General features: G+C 49.1%; 1 protein-coding gene across 6 annotated transcripts in view; it reads left to right on the top strand.

The window, feature by feature from the left end:
• Nucleotides 1–2,037: 2,037 nt before the first annotated feature.
• SLC4A11 (solute carrier family 4 member 11) overlaps nucleotides 2,038–17,099 on the top strand; it is a 93,891-nt gene continuing 78,829 nt past the window's right edge. The window contains exons 1-2 of one of the 6 annotated variants that reach the window (XM_042053101.1): nucleotides 6,701–8,108; nucleotides 8,713–8,881. Coding sequence is in view for 3 of the 6 variants with exons in the window: in XM_042053097.1 (XP_041909031.1) it covers nucleotides 6,425–6,650 (226 nt within the window). In the remaining 3 variants the exon portion in view is untranslated. Of the gene's footprint in view, nucleotides 2,196–6,214; nucleotides 6,651–6,700; nucleotides 8,109–8,165; nucleotides 8,882–17,099 lie in introns of those variants that run through there. The other 5 variants (XM_042053099.1, XM_042053097.1, XM_042053098.1 and 2 more) reach the window with 5 other exon arrangements.

Below are 17,099 nucleotides of genomic sequence, written 5' to 3'. Positions count from 1 at the left end.
TGGGGGGCTAAGATTTCTAGCATGGGACAGCCACTGCTATAATGATAATTTATCATGATGGGAAATACGGTTTGGTGCATAAAAAGGGAGTTAATACGGGGCCAAGTCTTCTACCATTAACTGAGAGCCCATAGGATGCAGGACTGGAAGGGATCTCAAAACTCCTGGAAGAGACTGGCATAAAACACGGACCTGCAAACTCATCCTTGCACGCTCTCTTATGTATTCCATAGTCATTCCTGGTTGTCCTCTCCAGGAGGAGCTGGCAAGGTAACCACTGGGGACACTGGGCTCCTGCTCAGCTGGTGCAGCTGCCACGTGTTCAAGGTGTGCCAGGAGTTAAATGTTGTATTCAGCATGTACAGTTTATTCAAACAAGGATTCACTTCTGCAATAACTGCATCTTCCAAGCCAATATAACGGGATTAAAACCAAGTCCCCCCACTTTTTTTCTCTTTTTGGGTGGTTTCCTTGCTTTAGCTGGGATAAAGGTTGTGGGTTTTTTTCCTCAGGAGCTGGTAACGTGCTGTGTTTTGGATTTAGTATGAGAATAATGTTGGAGTAATAGCTTAAGCCTTCAACTTTTGGCAGGGAGTTTCCCACCTCAGTTCAAATGCTGTCAAATGCTTTCCTGGGTGGATTGGGGTTTTCTCCTTGGATGTGGTTTGTTGATTTAGAAGATTGGGAAGGTTCACTCAGGATCTGCTGCCTCTACACCAAGATCTAGCAATCAAAAGCCAAGATGTTCTGTAAAATTTCTTTAAACCTTCCTCATCCCTCATTTCCAAATATCCAAATTTTGTGGCTGCCCCATCCCTGGAAGTGTCCAAGGCCAGGTTGGATGGGGCTTGGAGCAACGTGGGATAAGTGGAAGGTGTCCCTGCCCGTGGCAGGTGGGGTGGGACCGGATGGTCTTTAAGGACCCTTCCAACCCAAACCATTCCAAGATTCCCAAATTCCTGCATCTGGATCAGCTCAGACCCTTCTGGAGGAAAGAAAAATCAGGACATGGAGAAACAAAACAGTCCCAGTCCAATCTTTATGGTATAAGAACTTAAATGTGCCTGGTTTTTCCTAAAGCAAAGGCTGCAGCTTGGGACCATCGCTCTGCACCTGCTTTTCAAATCTGTTGTTGCTGCTTGGTTTAGTAAAGAACCTCAAGCTCCCTCCATGTGCTGTGCCCCAGGGATTTATTTTGACCCCCAGCTGGTTGGTTTGGACTCAAAAGTGCCTGTGCCAGCTTATTTCAGAGGAATTTTGAAGCGGCAGAGAAAAAAATCCCAGTCTGGATGATGGGACCCCATGGTGTCCATGAGCACACTTGATGGAAGAAGCAAGATTTGTCAGTGCTGTGGTTTTCCCCTGCTTTGAAGTTATGAACATCACCTCACCTCCTAGTGCTTCCAGCAGCCTGGGTCCCTGAAAAAGTGAAAACAGGTTTAATTTTTCATTGAAGGGAAGAGCCTCAATCCAGGGCCTTTTGTGCTGGAACAAGGGGGGATGTTTTTAACCTTAAGGATACATGTCCATATAGATAGAAATTAGTATTAGGAAGAGTTTCTTGTGATGATAAAGAGGGTGCTGAGGCCCTGGCACAGATTCCCAGAGCAGCTGTGGCTGCCCCTGGATCCCTGGAAGTGTCCAAGGCCAGGCTGGATGGGGCTTGGAGCAACGGGGGATAATGGAAGGTGTCCCTGCCATGGCAGGGGCTGGAACGAGATGATCTTTCAGGTCCCTTCCAACACAATATATTATATAAAAAATTCTGTAGACTCCCCCAGGAGGGGTCTGGGGGGGAAGAACTGACTTTAATGTGTCGCTGTCCCCGCCGGGGCCGCGGGCGGGCTTTAGGACCCGACCGGGTGTGACACCGCCTGTCCCTTCCCCTTCCAGCCGCGCTCCTCGCTCGGGACTTTCTCCAGCTTTTTTTATTATTATTTTATTTATTTAATTTTTTTCTTTAATTGGCGCGTGTGCGGGGGGGGAGGAGGGGGGCGAAACCCGAGTGTCTCTTTTTTTTTTTTTTCCCCCTCCAATTTTTATTTATTTATTTTCGGCGGGGGTAAATAAATAAAGAAATCCCCCCCTCCCCCGTCGGTGGCAGGCGCGGGGAAGGCGAAGGCGCGGCGATGGTGCGGACGGGATGAGCGGCGCGGCCATGGCAGCCCGGCGGCTCTTCCACCTCCAGCCCTGCGGTGAGGGACAGGGCTCGGGGGGCTCGGGGGGACCGGGGTGTCCCCGTGTCACCCCGCCATGCACCCCAGCTGTCGCCTGTTGCATCAGCGCAGGGGTCGCGGCGGGATGCGGCGGGGAAGGTGGGCTGGAGGGGATGTGTCCTGATTTCCCCTCTTGGGATCGGGGGGAAGAAGAATCTTGGCTTTGCATCGCTGCTGAAGGTTTTTTTTTCTTTTTCCCTGTTGGTATCTGCGGGGAGGTGGTGACACCCCCAAAGCGGGGCTGCTTGGGCAGAGGGGGGTGTTCCAGCGCTGGGGATGCGGTGGGACAGGAGGACCGGGGGGAAAAGGAGCGATGGGAACTTCGGGTCTGGCTGTTCTGGGGGTGTTTTATCCCCCACTTTTACTTGTTTGCACCACCCAGCGTGGGGCGGAGGGCACGGTGCGGTGCTCAGCTCCGCTCTGCTGCTTGCGGATGAGGTTGCCTGACTCCGCGTCGGTGTAAAAACCGCAATAAAAAGGCGGAAAAAAAAGCAGAAAAAGTGAAACTTTAATGCGAAGAGTTTGGGTAGTTGTGCGTGCTGGGAAAAGACCCCCAGCAAGGAGTTTATTTGAAATGCGGGGGGGGAGGGGTTTAGATGCACTTGGGAATTCTCTTTCTGATTCACGGTGAACTTTGAAAGTTATTTTGTGCGCTGTGTCCCCCCTGCCTTGCAGAGGAAGCGCTTCCTTCAGCGGCATGGCCGCGGCAGCGCTGGGTGACACTCGCTGAAGGGACGGGGACCGCGCTTGGTGCAGGGGAGGTTTTGTGTTGGAGCAGAAGTGACTGTAGGTGGCACAGCAGCTTTGTCACCCGTGCTGTCCCCGAAGCTCTCGTGAGGATCAGTGCTGGGGGAGGATTTGTGCCTCTGGAGCTTTTCCCGCTCCAGTTTAATGGAAAGGTTTTCATTTAGAGCTGATGTTCTGCCTTAGAGCTTTGCTCTGCTGCTTTTTCGTGTCCGTGTTGTCATTCTTGAGACCTGGCTGTGCCACGGGCTGTCCTGCAGGAATAGAAAATCATGGAAGGACCTTCAAGACCATCTTATCCCACTCCTTTCCGTGGGCAGGGACACTTTCCACCATCCCAGGCTGCTCCAAGCCCCATCCAACCTGGCCTTGGACACTTCCAGGGATCCAGGGGCAGCCACAGCTTCTCTGGGCAGATAGGCACGTGGAGAATCCACAGGGAATTTTCCTTTTTCCCTCCCAGGTTGTCTCAGTGTTTGCAGGATTTCTCCGGGGGATTGTCTCTAGGTGTGAGCTCAGCCTTGACCCTCCTCTGCCAAGTTCCTGCCCCTTGAGTGGGATAAACCGCTTGACCCAGGGTTGAGTAAATCCAGCTGTGTCTCACCTGGGTTGCTGTTGTTGGGTTTGTGGCTGCTTTTTGGGGTTTTTTGTGAGGCTGGAACAGCGAGGCAACACTTGAGTCCTGTCTGCACAGCAACCTCAGTCATTGCTACCCCCCCTGTGAGCCGTGCGTCGCTGCTTCCCGGCTATAATCGGGATTTGTTGTCTAATCCATCTCAGCCAGAGCCCTCCAGTTTTGAAATATCTGTGGCTTTTGTACACTTGGTGCTCCGTGAGAATGATGGACCGCAGAGGAAGTTCCCCTCCGGCTCTCCTGTTGTTCCTTGGCAATTTGAATGCTTCAGCTTGTTTAAATAAATGCAGATAAAAAGAGTGGTTGGGGTTTTAACTGGAGCCCTCGCTTGACCCACCCGGTGGCAAAAGATAGCTGTGTGTAAGCTCCGAGTGGCTTGACTTCTAGTAAAGCTGTAGTAAATCATTTGAGGCTGTAAACATTTATTAAAACAAGCTTTAATTTTGTGTTGAGTCAGTGTGAAAACAAAGATGTCTTGGGTTTCAAAAGGAAAGGATCCGCAATGGAAGCTTTCTGCGTTGGCTTAAAGGAAAGTGTCAGTGAGAAATTGGATATTTCAGCAGAAGGGAGCTGAGGTAAGAGTTAGGGTCAGATTTTAGCTGCAAAAGTTCGAATTTAATCCAGAATTATCAGACTTAGCCTGGTGCTGTTCAATTTGCCTGTTTGTTGTTTGGTTTGATCCTCCTTGCAGGAGGCAGCTGAGGTAAGAGTTAGGCTCAAGGTCAGATTTTAGTTGCAAAGTTGGATTTCAGTCCAGAGTTACCCAGCTTAACCTGGTGCTGTTTTATTTGCCTGTGTAAGACCAAAACCTCCAATTCTGTCCTCACAGAACTGCACTGATGCTCTGTGTAGGTACTTTATGCCTAAGGACAAGTGGTAAATCGCATTATCTGGGGAAAGCTGCTTGTTTGGGGTTTTTTTAAGTAATTCTCATACTGTGCTATGATTCAGGCGTCTCTGGGAAGCCACAGGGTTCCCAGAACCTTTCTGTTGTGGTAGGTTGGGTGACACTTGAGTTATCTCCTCCTTATCTGAACCCACTTCTGGAGAAGTCCTGGTGCCTTGTGTAGGATTTCCCTGGGAGTAAACAAAGCTCAGGACGCTTTAATGACTCCTGATCATCATGAAGCTGTTATCTGCCCTCTAAATATGCAAATCCCTGCCAAGACATCCAGCACAGGTTAAGTCCCAGCTACCTTTGCTGTTACCATCCAAGCTGGGTGGGGAGTCTGCTGGGAAGGATTCGGTGTGGTTAAAAACTGGGAATGCCCAGGCAATTTCTCAAAGTTCATCCTTACTTGAGTCTGAGCAGTGTTTTGGGATCGGGAAGTTTGCAGAGCAGCTCCTTCAGGAGTTTGTGCTGGGACCTGGCGATGCTGAAGGTCTTTTAAAAAGATTTTTTTCCTCTTTTTTACTGGAAATACAACTTTCTGACTCTGATCTGGGCTGAGTTCCCCACAAAGGCTCTCTGCAGAGCACGGTGACATGCTGGCCCAGAGCACAGCACTGCGGGCTCCTGCATCTGTCAGTGCTGGCTTTGGTATCAAAGGGCTTTGCTGTCACTCATAACTCCATGGGTTTTTCTACTCCCTCTTTCTAAATTCATCCCTGGCTCTGACTCGCAATTAAAACCAGCAGGACTCAGGGCTTCACTCTACCTCTGCTGCTGAAGGAGGTTCTGCGAACTGTGATGAGCCAGTGGGGCTGTGATTTGGGTAGGGAACAGAGGCAAGAGCAGTTTCAATCCTCAGAGATTTGCTGAGAGAATGTGGGGAGAAAAGCAGGAAAACCCAGCCACAGGAGTGGGTAACACTTTATGCTGGTGTTGGGTGAGGACTTTTCTTCCCCACATGTGCTTTTGGGCTCTTCAGGTTTGAAGGACCTGATGGAAGTGGCAGGAGAAACACTGGTGGGGCTGTGGCTGCCCTGCAGCTGTGCCATGGTGGGATGGATGCCAGCAGTGCTGATGGGGGCTGTGGTGAGATTTGAAGCTGGTGGAGAGAAGTTCTCAGCTGGTCCACGCTCAGAACTGGGCAACCTTTGTCTCAAGGTGTTCAGGTGGGCGAAGAGCGCAGGTGGAGTGAGTTGTTGCTGGGTGCTGCCTACTGAGGGAAACTCAGGAGTGGAAATTAGGAGGACAGGGCAACTTGGGAGGAGGATGAGATGACCTTCCTCTCCTCCTGGTGTTGGCACAGGTGCTGGCACCCTGCAGCAGCCACCTGGGCTCACCCCCTGGGACAAGCCACCCCACGGGATGCGGTGTGAGGCACCAGGTTTATTCTCCTTTTCCTCTTGCCTGCTGCCATCTCCTTTTCCAGGAGTTAAAATGCCTCTTCCCCCTGCTCGGAGCCTAATTGCGTCCCTAGGGTTTAACACGCGTGTGTTTGTTTTATTCAACGTGTTGGCTGTTCCCACCGGAACAGGCTGATTTTTTTGATTTTTTTTTTTTTTTTTTTGGGGTTGGGGGTTTTTTTTTTTTTTTTTTTTTTTGCTTATTGTGCACAACAAGCTCCTGCACAAGATATTCATTGCGGGAGGACGTGGGGGGGAGGAACTGTAGTAATGCCAATACTTCTTGAATATTATAAACCTGGCTTATCAGCCCGACGCAGAGCTGGAATTTGTCTCTTCCTGTGCTGCATCTCTGCTTTCTGAGAGGGGCGTTTAAATACAGGCTGAAGACGCTGCCTTGCCAGTGTGCTCTGCTGGGCTCTGACAGCAGCAGCGGGGCTGCTCTGGCGCCCTTGGGGTTTCTTTTATTACTCTTTTTTTTTTGCACTCAATCCTTTGGGGGAAAAGGAACTTCTTTGGGAGAAGGCTCTGAGACTGCATGTCCCAACAGTACGCGCTGCAGGAGGCGAAGGGAGACACGGTTTGCTTCGTACCTGGCTCTCCTCTCTTCTCCGTCCTGATGGAGCCGGCGTCCTTCTGCTACCCCCAGCTCACCTTCCTCCGCTCGCCCTATGGCCAGTTCGGGGCCAGCGCAGGCTCTTCCCAGGATTTGGCCCCGTGGCCGCAGCGTTTGGTGCCGCAGAGGTGGAGCAGGCCAGTGGACGGTGCGTGACCAGGGCTGGAAGGGTTGGGACAGGGCAGCAGAGAATCCCAGTGGGGTTTGAGGAGGTTTTGGAGATGGTGGTAAAGAGGGAGGCGGCGCAGGTGGGACTTGGAGGTGGTTGTGGTGATGCTGTTGGACCTCTCCTGGTCCCACAGCTTGGCCACTGGCATCTCCACCAAGGAGCAGCTCTGGTCCCTGCTGCACCCAGGGAGAGCTGATAAACAGCCTCAGCGTGGAAAAAAATTAAAAATAGAAACTGATCTGAGCCAGTCTTTTGTTTCCTAAGCTTGTTCACTTGCTGAAATGAATCCGGCACTGTGTGAAACCTGAAATACCTGCTGGAGGCTCAGCGGGCTCGGGTCAGCTTTAGGGTTGTGATGCTGTCAGGTGTCCTCTAAACTGTTAGTGAAGGTATCAGGTGTGGGGATAGAGAAAGGTTTGAAGATGTTCTAATACAGGTTTGTCTCACTACAAGGAATTACCTTGAAAATCCAGCTTGGTTCAAATCTTGCTTTAATGTAATGTGGGGAGCTTGGGGAATCCCGCTGGTTTAGGAGCCGAGCTTTCTAAGCGCTGATCCTAAGGATGGGAGTCTCAACTTCCTATAAAACTTTTTTTGGGGAAGATGAGGTGCTGTCCTGATTTCTCTTTAAAGGTGGTCCTGCCTGGAGCAAGGAGTGGGGCTGGAAACCTCCAGGGGTCTCTTCTACCCTCAAACACTTTCTGAACCATGCTCTACTTCCTTGGCATCTTATTGCCAGTCTGTGATGTGCCTTACCTGGAAAAGCTCGTCAGGTGGCATGGGAGAAAAAAAAAAACAACAAAACATGGAGGAGACTGGCTGAGCAGTCTCGGCAGAGAAAACGCGTGGGAGGTGTTTAATAACACGCATCGCCTGTGGGTCTGTGCAGCGGAAACGCGTCCGTGGCAGGGACTGGGGATGGGGGCACGAGGCTCCCTCTGCTAAAGGGATGCCCCTTCCCCAGCCGTGTGCTGCCTCCCTTTGCCTTGCTCTGGGAAGCGTTTGCTGCCTCCTGGTAAATATCATCACTGGGAGTTTTTTTAACTGAAGTCACAGCAATTGTCAGAGTTACTGTAGGGGAGCGACCCAGCCTTGCCAGCATTTGGATAATTCGCTGTTTATTGCTGTCTTATTTTTTTAGGGTTCTGCCTTTTCTAAGGCTGAGTTGATGTTGCTGTGGGGAGTTTGTTTTTTTCTTTTTCTTGTTTCCCTTCTTTTTTTTTTTTTTTTTTGGCCAGTGTAGACCATTCCTCTGGGCTTTAAATATCCAGCTGGGGGAGACTTGGCTTATTGTGATGAAAATCTTGAATTGTAAGGAAAGTGAAGCAGTAGAATAGGCTGGAGCAGAGAATGTGGCATCTTCCCTCCAAAGCTTCTTAGGCACCGCATGGTCCAGCTCTGGGCACACGGGCTCGGATTTAAGTCCCCTCGGATGAGGTGAGGTCTTTCAGCTCTAAATTCTGCAACTTGCTGCTGGAGCACAGACTTGCTGCCCTGTTTCTCATTCCACTGCATGCATGCATTAACCCTTGCACTGCTGCTGCTGTGCAGCTGAGCTGGATGAAACACCAGAGCCCGGCAGGCACGGCAGCTGTGTCTTTAAGGAATTTGCTCTATCTCCCTCTCAGCAGCAGGTTTTTTTCCCTCCCTCCTTTTTTTCATCCTCTGGCTTTCCCTGTACTTCTCTCTGTAAGGTACAGCATCTTCTCACTTCAGTTGAGCCTGGCTGCCACAGAGCTTTTTTTCTTTTTTAAGGAGGCACAGGAGCTTTCTCCATCTGGCATCCAGCAAAACTCTCCGGCTCCGGAGCGCTGGGTCGCTTTAACTACTCTGTTTTTGCTCTTAGAGGCAAACAGCTCGAGAGGTGGTGGGATCTGGGTGGCTGGAGGAGGAGGCAGCCCAAATCCTTGGCTGGGGCAGTGGTGTCATGTGCAGAGGTGCTGCCCAGGTGTGGGGTTGGCAGAGCTGGGCTGGAGGTGTCCATCTGGGAGCTAATGGGTCGCACTCTCACTCCACCCATCCGCCGCTCGCCAATTGGAAGTGAGGGACAAAGATGCTCTGGATGGATTAATATTGGAGCCAGTGAAAAAGCAGGAGCCGGCGCTGCCTTGGCCACCTGAGCGAGTGGCCTTTGGGGACAAGTGCTGGTGGCTCGGGGGAAGCAGCCCTGAGGGGAGCAGAGGCATCTCTCTCTTGAAGAAGTAGTGCAGGTAAGTTGTGGTCTTAAACCCCCCCCCCCAAACTGAAGCAGTGCTGTTGCTGGGTGATGCATTTGGTCAGGAAATCTAAAAAAGCAGCTCTGCCAGCTCTTGAATTATTTAATTCACTAAAGTAAGGCAGGGCTTGATGTATTTTCTATGGGCTTTGCTCTGCTTAGTGATGATATCTATTGCCTGTGCTGGATGTCTCTGTGTTTAAGGATGGAGAATGCCTTTTGAATTCCATTTAAATTAACCAGAGTGCTGCTGGCTGCCGGGGCTTGAATTTAGTTTCAAGGTATGCATGGGGAGATGAGCACAGAAGAGCTTCCCTGTTCTGGTTTTTCTCTTAATTAATGGCAAAACATCCTCCCAGCCTGTCAGTGAGCTTTACATAGAGCTGTTTCACTTGGGGGAAGTGCAGTGCTGAGTGAAGACAAAATCATGGATGTAGTGTGTCTGAAATGCTCCCAAACATCATCCCTGGTGCTGTAGCCATGGAAGCCTTGTAGATGAACCATAAACATCATCCTAATGAATAACATTATCTCATGGAGTGTCAATCTGCAATTATTTCATCACTGGACTGGGGCATTTTAATTTTGGATTGATGATGGACAGCAAAATGGGATCTGGTGCTGCTGCCTCTCCCCCCACCTGTGTTGTTGTTGTTGTTGTTGTCACTGGTGTTGTTTTATGGCTCCTAAACATGGGAAACTGCATGGGGTGATTTGTGTTATCCTGCTGAGCCTGGTGGGAATTGCAGACCCTGTTTGTAGGGGGATGGATGAGGCTGCAGAGTGCAGCTCTGTGGCCATTTGGGTACCCTTTGGGCTGCTCTTGCTTTTCGTGGCAGAGGGAGGTTTTTCTTTCTGAGTCTTGATTAGAAGCACAACTGAAAACGTGTTTGGTGATCAGGTGGCTGGGTTCACTGCTCTGCTTCTGTTTCCAGTATAGACCTTGGGTTTGGCCTGACTTCTGCTTTTCTGTGGGTTAGATCTGTTCCATCCAGTGCTTTTTTTTTGGGGGGGGGGGGGTGGTGGGAAGGGGTGCAGAACAACTTTGCTGTAAAAGCTTGGCTCAGCCACTGCTGCCTTCTCAGCAGCTGTCTTCATTTCTGGTGGTGATAAGATAGAGGGGGAAAAAACTTTCTAGAAATTCACTTTGTTCCAAAACATGACCCTGGTACCCTGGAGGAGGGAGGGATGTTCCAGTGTGAGACTGGTGGTGCTGCAGCATCTCTTCTAAACCCCCAAGAAGGGCTTATACCCACCCTGCTGCTTAATTTTTACAGTATTTGCACATTTAAACCCCTGCAGGGAGCAGCTCCCACCCTCTGAGCAGCCCCAAGTCAGTGAAGTGTTGTCAGACTGTCTCTTAACCATTTTTGAACAGTTTACACAGTGCCACTGCAGATGAGTGGCAGGTGATGGCCCCTGGAAGACCTGCCTCTACAAGGAAGGCATTTCAGCAGAGAAAAATCTCTCAGGCATCTTTTAAAATCCATCTTCAACCCTGACCAAGGTTTGGGGCTTTTGCAGTATCTCTTTTTCTTTTGGATTAAGAGTGATGAGGCTTCTGATAGGGCCCTGCAAGGGAAAGAGCTGCCTGAGAAGCTGTCAGTAAGAGTTAATGCTTTCTAAATTATTTAAATGTTTCAGGAAGAGTCTACTGAAGAGCCTCAACTGGCCTGATCTTGGGCCTTTGCCAGCTTGTGGGATCTCTGGAGGTATTTGCTGTCTCTCCTCCCCATGTAGCACTTACGCAAGAAACCCTTGCAAGTCTTAAATCACTTTTTTAGAGGGTCCAACAAAACAAAACCTCTCCCTTCAACCTGTTAAAAAAAAAGGGAAAATAGCCCAAATAGTCCAACAGCCACATCCCAAAGTGTTGTTTTTCCCTTGCTGCTGAAATTGTCCTGCTCACCTGCGAAATGCTGGCCAAGAAATCCAGTGGATGAGGAGTGGAGATCCCGTTGGGAAAGCATCTGCCTGACTCTGGGTGTGCAGGGTCGCTTCCTCTTGCAGCTCACCTCTGGGAGGCAGCCTCGGATATTAATTGCTTGGGTGGGCTCAATTGTGATGAGTCAACCTCTGGGTAATGTGGTGCTCCTGCTAAATCCAGACACCTTTCTTTTTTGGGGTGGGGGGGAAGTCTCTGGGAGCTGTCACTGCTCAGTGACTCTTTATTAGCTGGTTTTATTGCAGTGGGTGTTCAGGAGGAAGCTGAGGAGGGGAATTGTTCAAGGCAGTGAGGAAAAGGCTTTGAAAACAGCCACGTCTGATCCCTGAGCCTGTGTGTGGGTGTGTGTTTGCCTGGGAGGGAGCAGGCAGGAGGATGCTTCCTGCTTTATCCCTTCAATATGATGCTTTATTTTCCCAGCCAGCCACTGGGAAAATTAGTTCTGGGGTTTCATTTACCACAGTGACCCGTGGCATAACTTGAGACCTCCCCACACCATTTCCATCCTCAGAAGAATATCCAGCTCCTTGCATACAATCCATGATTTGAGCCTTGAGCGCCTGATGAGCCTCAAAGACATAAAGTTGTGTTTTCCTGCCTGGACCAGGACTGGGATGTCATCCCACAGTGATGGAGGACACTGTTTAGACAGACCCATGGAGCAAAGCTTACATCCAAGTGAGTTGGGATAGCTCTAGAAATGACAGAGAGCTGGTTTGTGCTCTCCAAAAATCACAGGAATGGGACGCTTCCAAGGGGTGTGATGTTTAGTTTGGATAATCCAGACCTCTGAGTCCTAAAAATGGGGATTTGGGGGAGTGAAACCCTTGTGGGAAGCAAAGGGTGAAAATCCTTTGGGGATACTTCTGGTAGGGGCATAGGGGAATAAGCAACACATCAATGCAGTTCTGTGGCAAGAGGGGCGTGTTAAACATAAAGGCAGTTTTAATGAATTACTTCACAGAAACATTCTCTCCCATAAGGTTTGCTAGAGGAGGTGTTTATACATAGGGCAAAGCCTGTGTCCCTGCAGGTCTGAGTCTCTGGACTAGAGCAATAATTTGCCATCAAATTGGGTTGCTTAAAAGCACCTTCCTCCTCGATGTCTGCTCTGAGCAACACTTCATCTTCTAAAAGTTTCCTGAGGTGAAGAGCTTCAGAGTAGATGTAAATCTTTCTGGGGCATGGCTATCTCCTAAACTGTTTTCAAGACCTCCTAAGTTGATTTCTTGTAGATATTTGCATGCAGACGATGTTTTAATCAACCCATTTAGGTAAAAGCCTGCAGTAAATATCCCTGGTTTATTGCCCAGTGATGATGCCAGCCCCTGCTGGTGCACCCTTGTGCTGCCTGTGTTAAATCTCCAGGTGTGCTGTGCTTTTTTCCTTCAGGGGCTGTGTTTTTCAGGCTCATCAGGAAGAGGATGAGGTGAGGAAGGTGAGGGGCAGCAGGTGCAGGCAGAGGGGAGCTGCCCTCGCTGTGGGTACCAGCTGCAGCATGCCCTGAGCTGGCACTGTGGGGCACTGCCCACTCTCTCCTGGTGTAGGGAACAGTATTGGGAAGATACTTTGACATCTGTGGTGGCTGGAACCAGGGGGAGCAGGACCTCAGCTGGTGCCTGTCTGTCCTTCCAGAGCCCTTCCCTGCAGCTTTGGCACTGAGCTGGAGAAGGGATGAGCTGGGGAGGGATAGGGCTCTGCTGTGCCTTGGGAAGGGAGGGATGATCCCCCTCAGGCTCTCCTGGGGATGGATGTGTCTGCGCTGACAAAGGGAAAGGCTGTAAAGCTGTGCCCAAGAAGAGTCCTTTCGTTGATCTTGACTCAGCCCTTCAAGAAAAAACTCCCTGGGACTTCCAGTGATGATATTCTTCATTTAATGACTTACAAAATGTCTTTTGCCCCTCTTGAATTTTGTCTTTGATGTTTTCCTTTGCCTTTATGGATGCTTTTTTGGGGAGAGGTCTGTGTTTGGGCTTGGCAGCATCAGACACCATTTACCAGGCACTTTCCTGCCCAGGTATTAACAAGTATCCCTTACTCATCTTACACCTCCTCGAATTACAGTGATCAGTTTGGAAACCCTGACTTCTGTGGTTATTTTCTTTCCTTTTTTTTTTTTTTTGTCACATCTCTCTAGGCATGGAGAAAAACAAGTCAAATCTCCAGCTCTTGTCCTGTCTGTCAATTGTGATTGCCCAGAACAGCAGCACGGGGGCATATTCCAATCTCTGTGCCAGCAGGAGCTGGGCTTTCACCAGGCTTTTCCAGCTGAATTAGGTGAAGCTGCGGGAAGGAATCAGCTGCTGGAAGTGTAGATAGAAATGAGAAGTGGCAACTTGATGCAGAATAGCTTTTTGCTTGCTGCTGTCTGTTAATTCTTGCTGACTTGGGTGGTTTTAAACGATTTGCAGGGAATGTCTCCACCAACAGCCTGCACTGCTTGGTTCTTCCTGAAAACTCCCAGAATCTCTTGTTTTAAGGGCACAGGAGAGGCTCTGTGGGAGAAAAACTGTAATACTGGCATATTTGGAGCTGATTGTCTCGTCTGTGATCAGATTTGCTGCCTGTCAAGCTCCTGTCCTATTCTGCTGTGATGCTGTTGTATTATCAAAGGAGTTGGAGGCTTCCTTGTCCTCCTACAGTTGAGCTCTTGCTGCACACTGAGATTTTTAAACCCAATTTCAATCAATGCTCCATATAATTAAAAAATTCCTCCTCTCCTACAGGTTTCCCCTGAGGTATTGTTTCTTGTGTGTGGGATTTTCTCTTAAGTCTCTGTTTCTGCTGACTTTGGGTGGAGAAGGGGAGCAGCACCATTTAGCTGTGGGGTATTTAAAGCACATAAATTGTGACTCTGCCATTGCCCCAAACTGCAGGAACCTGAGTGCAGCTTCCAGATCCCTTGTGCAGGAATCCCTTTGTCCTGGGATGTTAATTCATGCTGGGGTGGAGAGAGCAGAGAATAAGAAGAGATCTGGGTTTTGTATTTAACACCAGGTCTGGTGCAGCCTTGGATAGGGGAAGCTGCATCATCTTCCCCCAGTTTGAAGCCTTGAATGAGACCATAAATTTGCCCAAGCTGCAACTGTCCCTGGATCTGTTTGAGGGGATGCAACTTAAGTGTAACATTCCCCATTTTACATTTAATGGTGGTGGTGGTGGACATTGACTGGCAAACTCCTGGAGCCAGCTGGAAGTGGCCAAGTCCTTGCTGCAAAGCTAAAGCCCTGCATGTCTTCTGGGAGGTGGATTTTTTTCCAGTTACCCATCCCATTTCTGCCCAGTTGTCTGACTGGGCAGTTCAGTCTGTTGCAGTAATTACTAATTCTTCCTGGAAGGAAATGGGGAAAGTCTAAAGGCTTTCTCAGCACAAACAAGTGATTTTTGTGGTAACTTCCTGCTTGGAGTCTGACGTGTTTTGTTTTATCAGCTTCGAGGCAAGACATTGCATATGCTGATGAGTCTGAGAAATGTCCTCAGAGCTCCAGCAAAAAATGGTGGAAATTGAGGTTGTTGAAGAAGCTGTGGCTGTCCCATCCCTGGAGGTTGGATGGGGCTTGGAGCAACCTGGGATAGTGGAAGGTGTTGGAATATGGGGTTGGAACTAGATGGGGTTGGAACAAGATGGTCTAAGTCCCTGCTGACCCAAAGTGTTCTATGAAATTGGGATATTGAAGCACACCGTGAGTAAAAGATAATGAAAATGCTGATGTTTTTCTCACCAGAACTTCTGGGGCAACTGAATTCTCCAGATGTATGAGCTGCTCATGTTCAGAGACAACCCAGGAACTGCCAATATGAAAGGGCCTGTAAATAAAAAAGTGCTTCCCCAGTACCTCTTTCAAACTGGTGTTGTCTCAAAGTAAACTCCAATTAAATATCAAGGCACCAGATCTGTTAAGAGATTTACCAGAGAGGAATCATAGAAGCTGAAGGCTGTGGTAGTACTTGTAGAAAGCTTTTGCAGAACTGTGTTTCACTTCAATATAAGGCTTGTGCTGCAAAGGGCTGTTTACTTGGAAGATGCCAGCACAGAACATTTGTAATTGAGTTACCAAAGTATCCCGAGAATGTGTTTTTATTCATAATCCTCCAGTATTGCAAGGCTCAAGAGAACTTATTGCTAACTTTAAAGCAAGGGAGTCAAAATGGGTTATTAGATCGGAGACATGGTGCCCACAGGAATTTAATAATGGAGGATGGCATGGCAGGGCTTTGTTGTTCAATGTAAATGTAAAAATGATAAGAATGTAAGAAATCAGGAAATATACCCACTTCTTATCTGGTGCTTCCCGTGGCGGATCAGCTGTTTTCATCCCAGTCCTAAAACCAAGCACTTTAGACAAGAACAGCAAACTTGACTCTGCTACCACTTAAAAAATAAATGTTATATCTAGGTCTGGTGGAAGGTGTCCCTGGCCATGGCAGAGCGTTGAACTGGATGGTCTTTGAGCTCCCAGCTCAAACCATTCTGTGATTCTCTGATATTCCTCTGCCTTTGTAGCTCTTGGGGTCACTGCATTTGCCTCAGCTCGGCTTAGCCATGAAATCTTCAGTTGTATCCTTGAGTCTAGAAAAAGCAGCTTTGTTTTCTCTTTTGCAGCACTTCAGCTCTTCACCTCTGAATTCAGCTCTCAGAAAGCTCAGACATTTTCCTTTTGAGAAAGGAAGGAAGTAGTAACACCATGTGCCTCTCCAATTTAGTCTCATCGAACAGACATCCCTGCAGGGAATAAGGTGGGGTGGCAGTAGGAAGTTACTTTCTGGAGTAAATTAACTTTTAGAAAAGAAGAGTGCTGCTTAAGAGCTGTACCATGTGCTCTTGGGCACGTAGTGGAAAGTGTCACCTTGTTCTGCCTTTGGATAGGGAGAGCAATTGGAGAGTCTGGTTGTCCTTGCAGATGATGGGTGAGAAAGTGTCTGGAGAGTGAGGGCAGGACCTCTCTGAGAGATACCAGAGGCACAGGAATGAGTTGTTGCGCTGTGCATCTTTGCTCCTTGGGGTAGTGCTTTCCAGCTTTGTCTCTAGAAGACTTTGTCTTGCTAAAATTTCTTTGCTTGGATTTTTTCTTTAATTGTTGAAGTCTTTGTAAGAAAACCTGGGTGAAAGAACGGGCAGCATGGGTCTGGTGGATCCGAGGCTGTGGAGAGGGGGAACCCCTGAGCCCCTGCACTTCGCAGGCTGGAGGAAGATTTATCCTTCATGGAAACACTTCTGCAACTTCAGGCAAACCCTGGAGCATTATCATGTTGATACCTAATGAATTTGGAGACTTGTACTCCTGCCCAGGCTTCCCTAAGCCCAACAATTGCATTGATCACTGCGGTGTTTCATAACTGGCCCTTGGTTGAACTCTTTTTAATTTCAGGAGTGGAGGTGAGGTGGGGAGAGGAAATGCAAGGTTGGTGTGTGCGTCAGGCAGTGGCTGCTGGAGCAGACAGGGCTCAGCCTTGCTGTCAGTTCTGCACAACCCGAACCCACCGCTCCCGTCCGCAGCAAAACCCAGCCAAGGAGCCGAGACCTTGCATGTGAAATCCCGTAAGCGCTGGGAGAGGGGAGCAGGTGGAGCCTGCTGATGTGTTTGTGTTGCTGGCTGCTCCTGAGCCTGCACTTCCACACGAGCCAGCTGGCCTTGTCCTTAGGTAGCATCCCTCAGCGTAAGGAATGCTTGCTCCTGACTGGGGGAATGCAGGGAGAAAGGGACTGGGGTGTAAGAAGGGAAGAGATTAATTGGACTGCCCCTGAGATCTGTCTGGTTTGTTCTGCACAGTTAAAAACTTGGGGTTGTTCAGCCTGGAGAAGAGGAGGTTCTAGGGTGACCTCCCTGTGACATTTTATGCTTAAAGGTGGCCTTTAAGAAAGATGAGGACCGACTTTTTAGAAGGGCTTGTTGGGATAAGACAAGGGGTGATGGTTTTAAATGAAAAGAGGTTTAGATTAGACACAAGGAAGAAACTCTTTGCAATGATGGTGGTGAAATACTGGACCAAGTTACCCAGAGATTTGGTGGACACCCCATGGCAGGAAATACTCAAGATCAGGCTGGATGGGGTGCTGAGCAGCCTGATCTAGTTACAGATATCCCTGCCCATGGCAGGGAATGTGGAGAAGACCTTCAGAAATCCCTTTCAACCCAAATTATTGTATGAAAAATCGGGTGAATGTTGTGTTCTTTAGTGCCTCAGAGGTGCAGATGCCGTAGCTCCCAACTTACCCTTCCTACCTCCACTTGTGCTGCTGATCCCTGACCTTTCAGCTTCTCCCATG

The sequence above is a fragment of the Corvus kubaryi genome, unplaced genomic scaffold (assembly GCF_017639235.1).
Source record: "Corvus kubaryi isolate FWS band 111438036 unplaced genomic scaffold, C.kubaryi_AGA036_p1.0 split1-131, whole genome shotgun sequence".
In the NCBI taxonomy this organism is placed as follows: Eukaryota; Metazoa; Chordata; class Aves; order Passeriformes; family Corvidae; genus Corvus; species Corvus kubaryi.
This window is presented reverse-complemented; position numbering and strand designations above follow the sequence as displayed.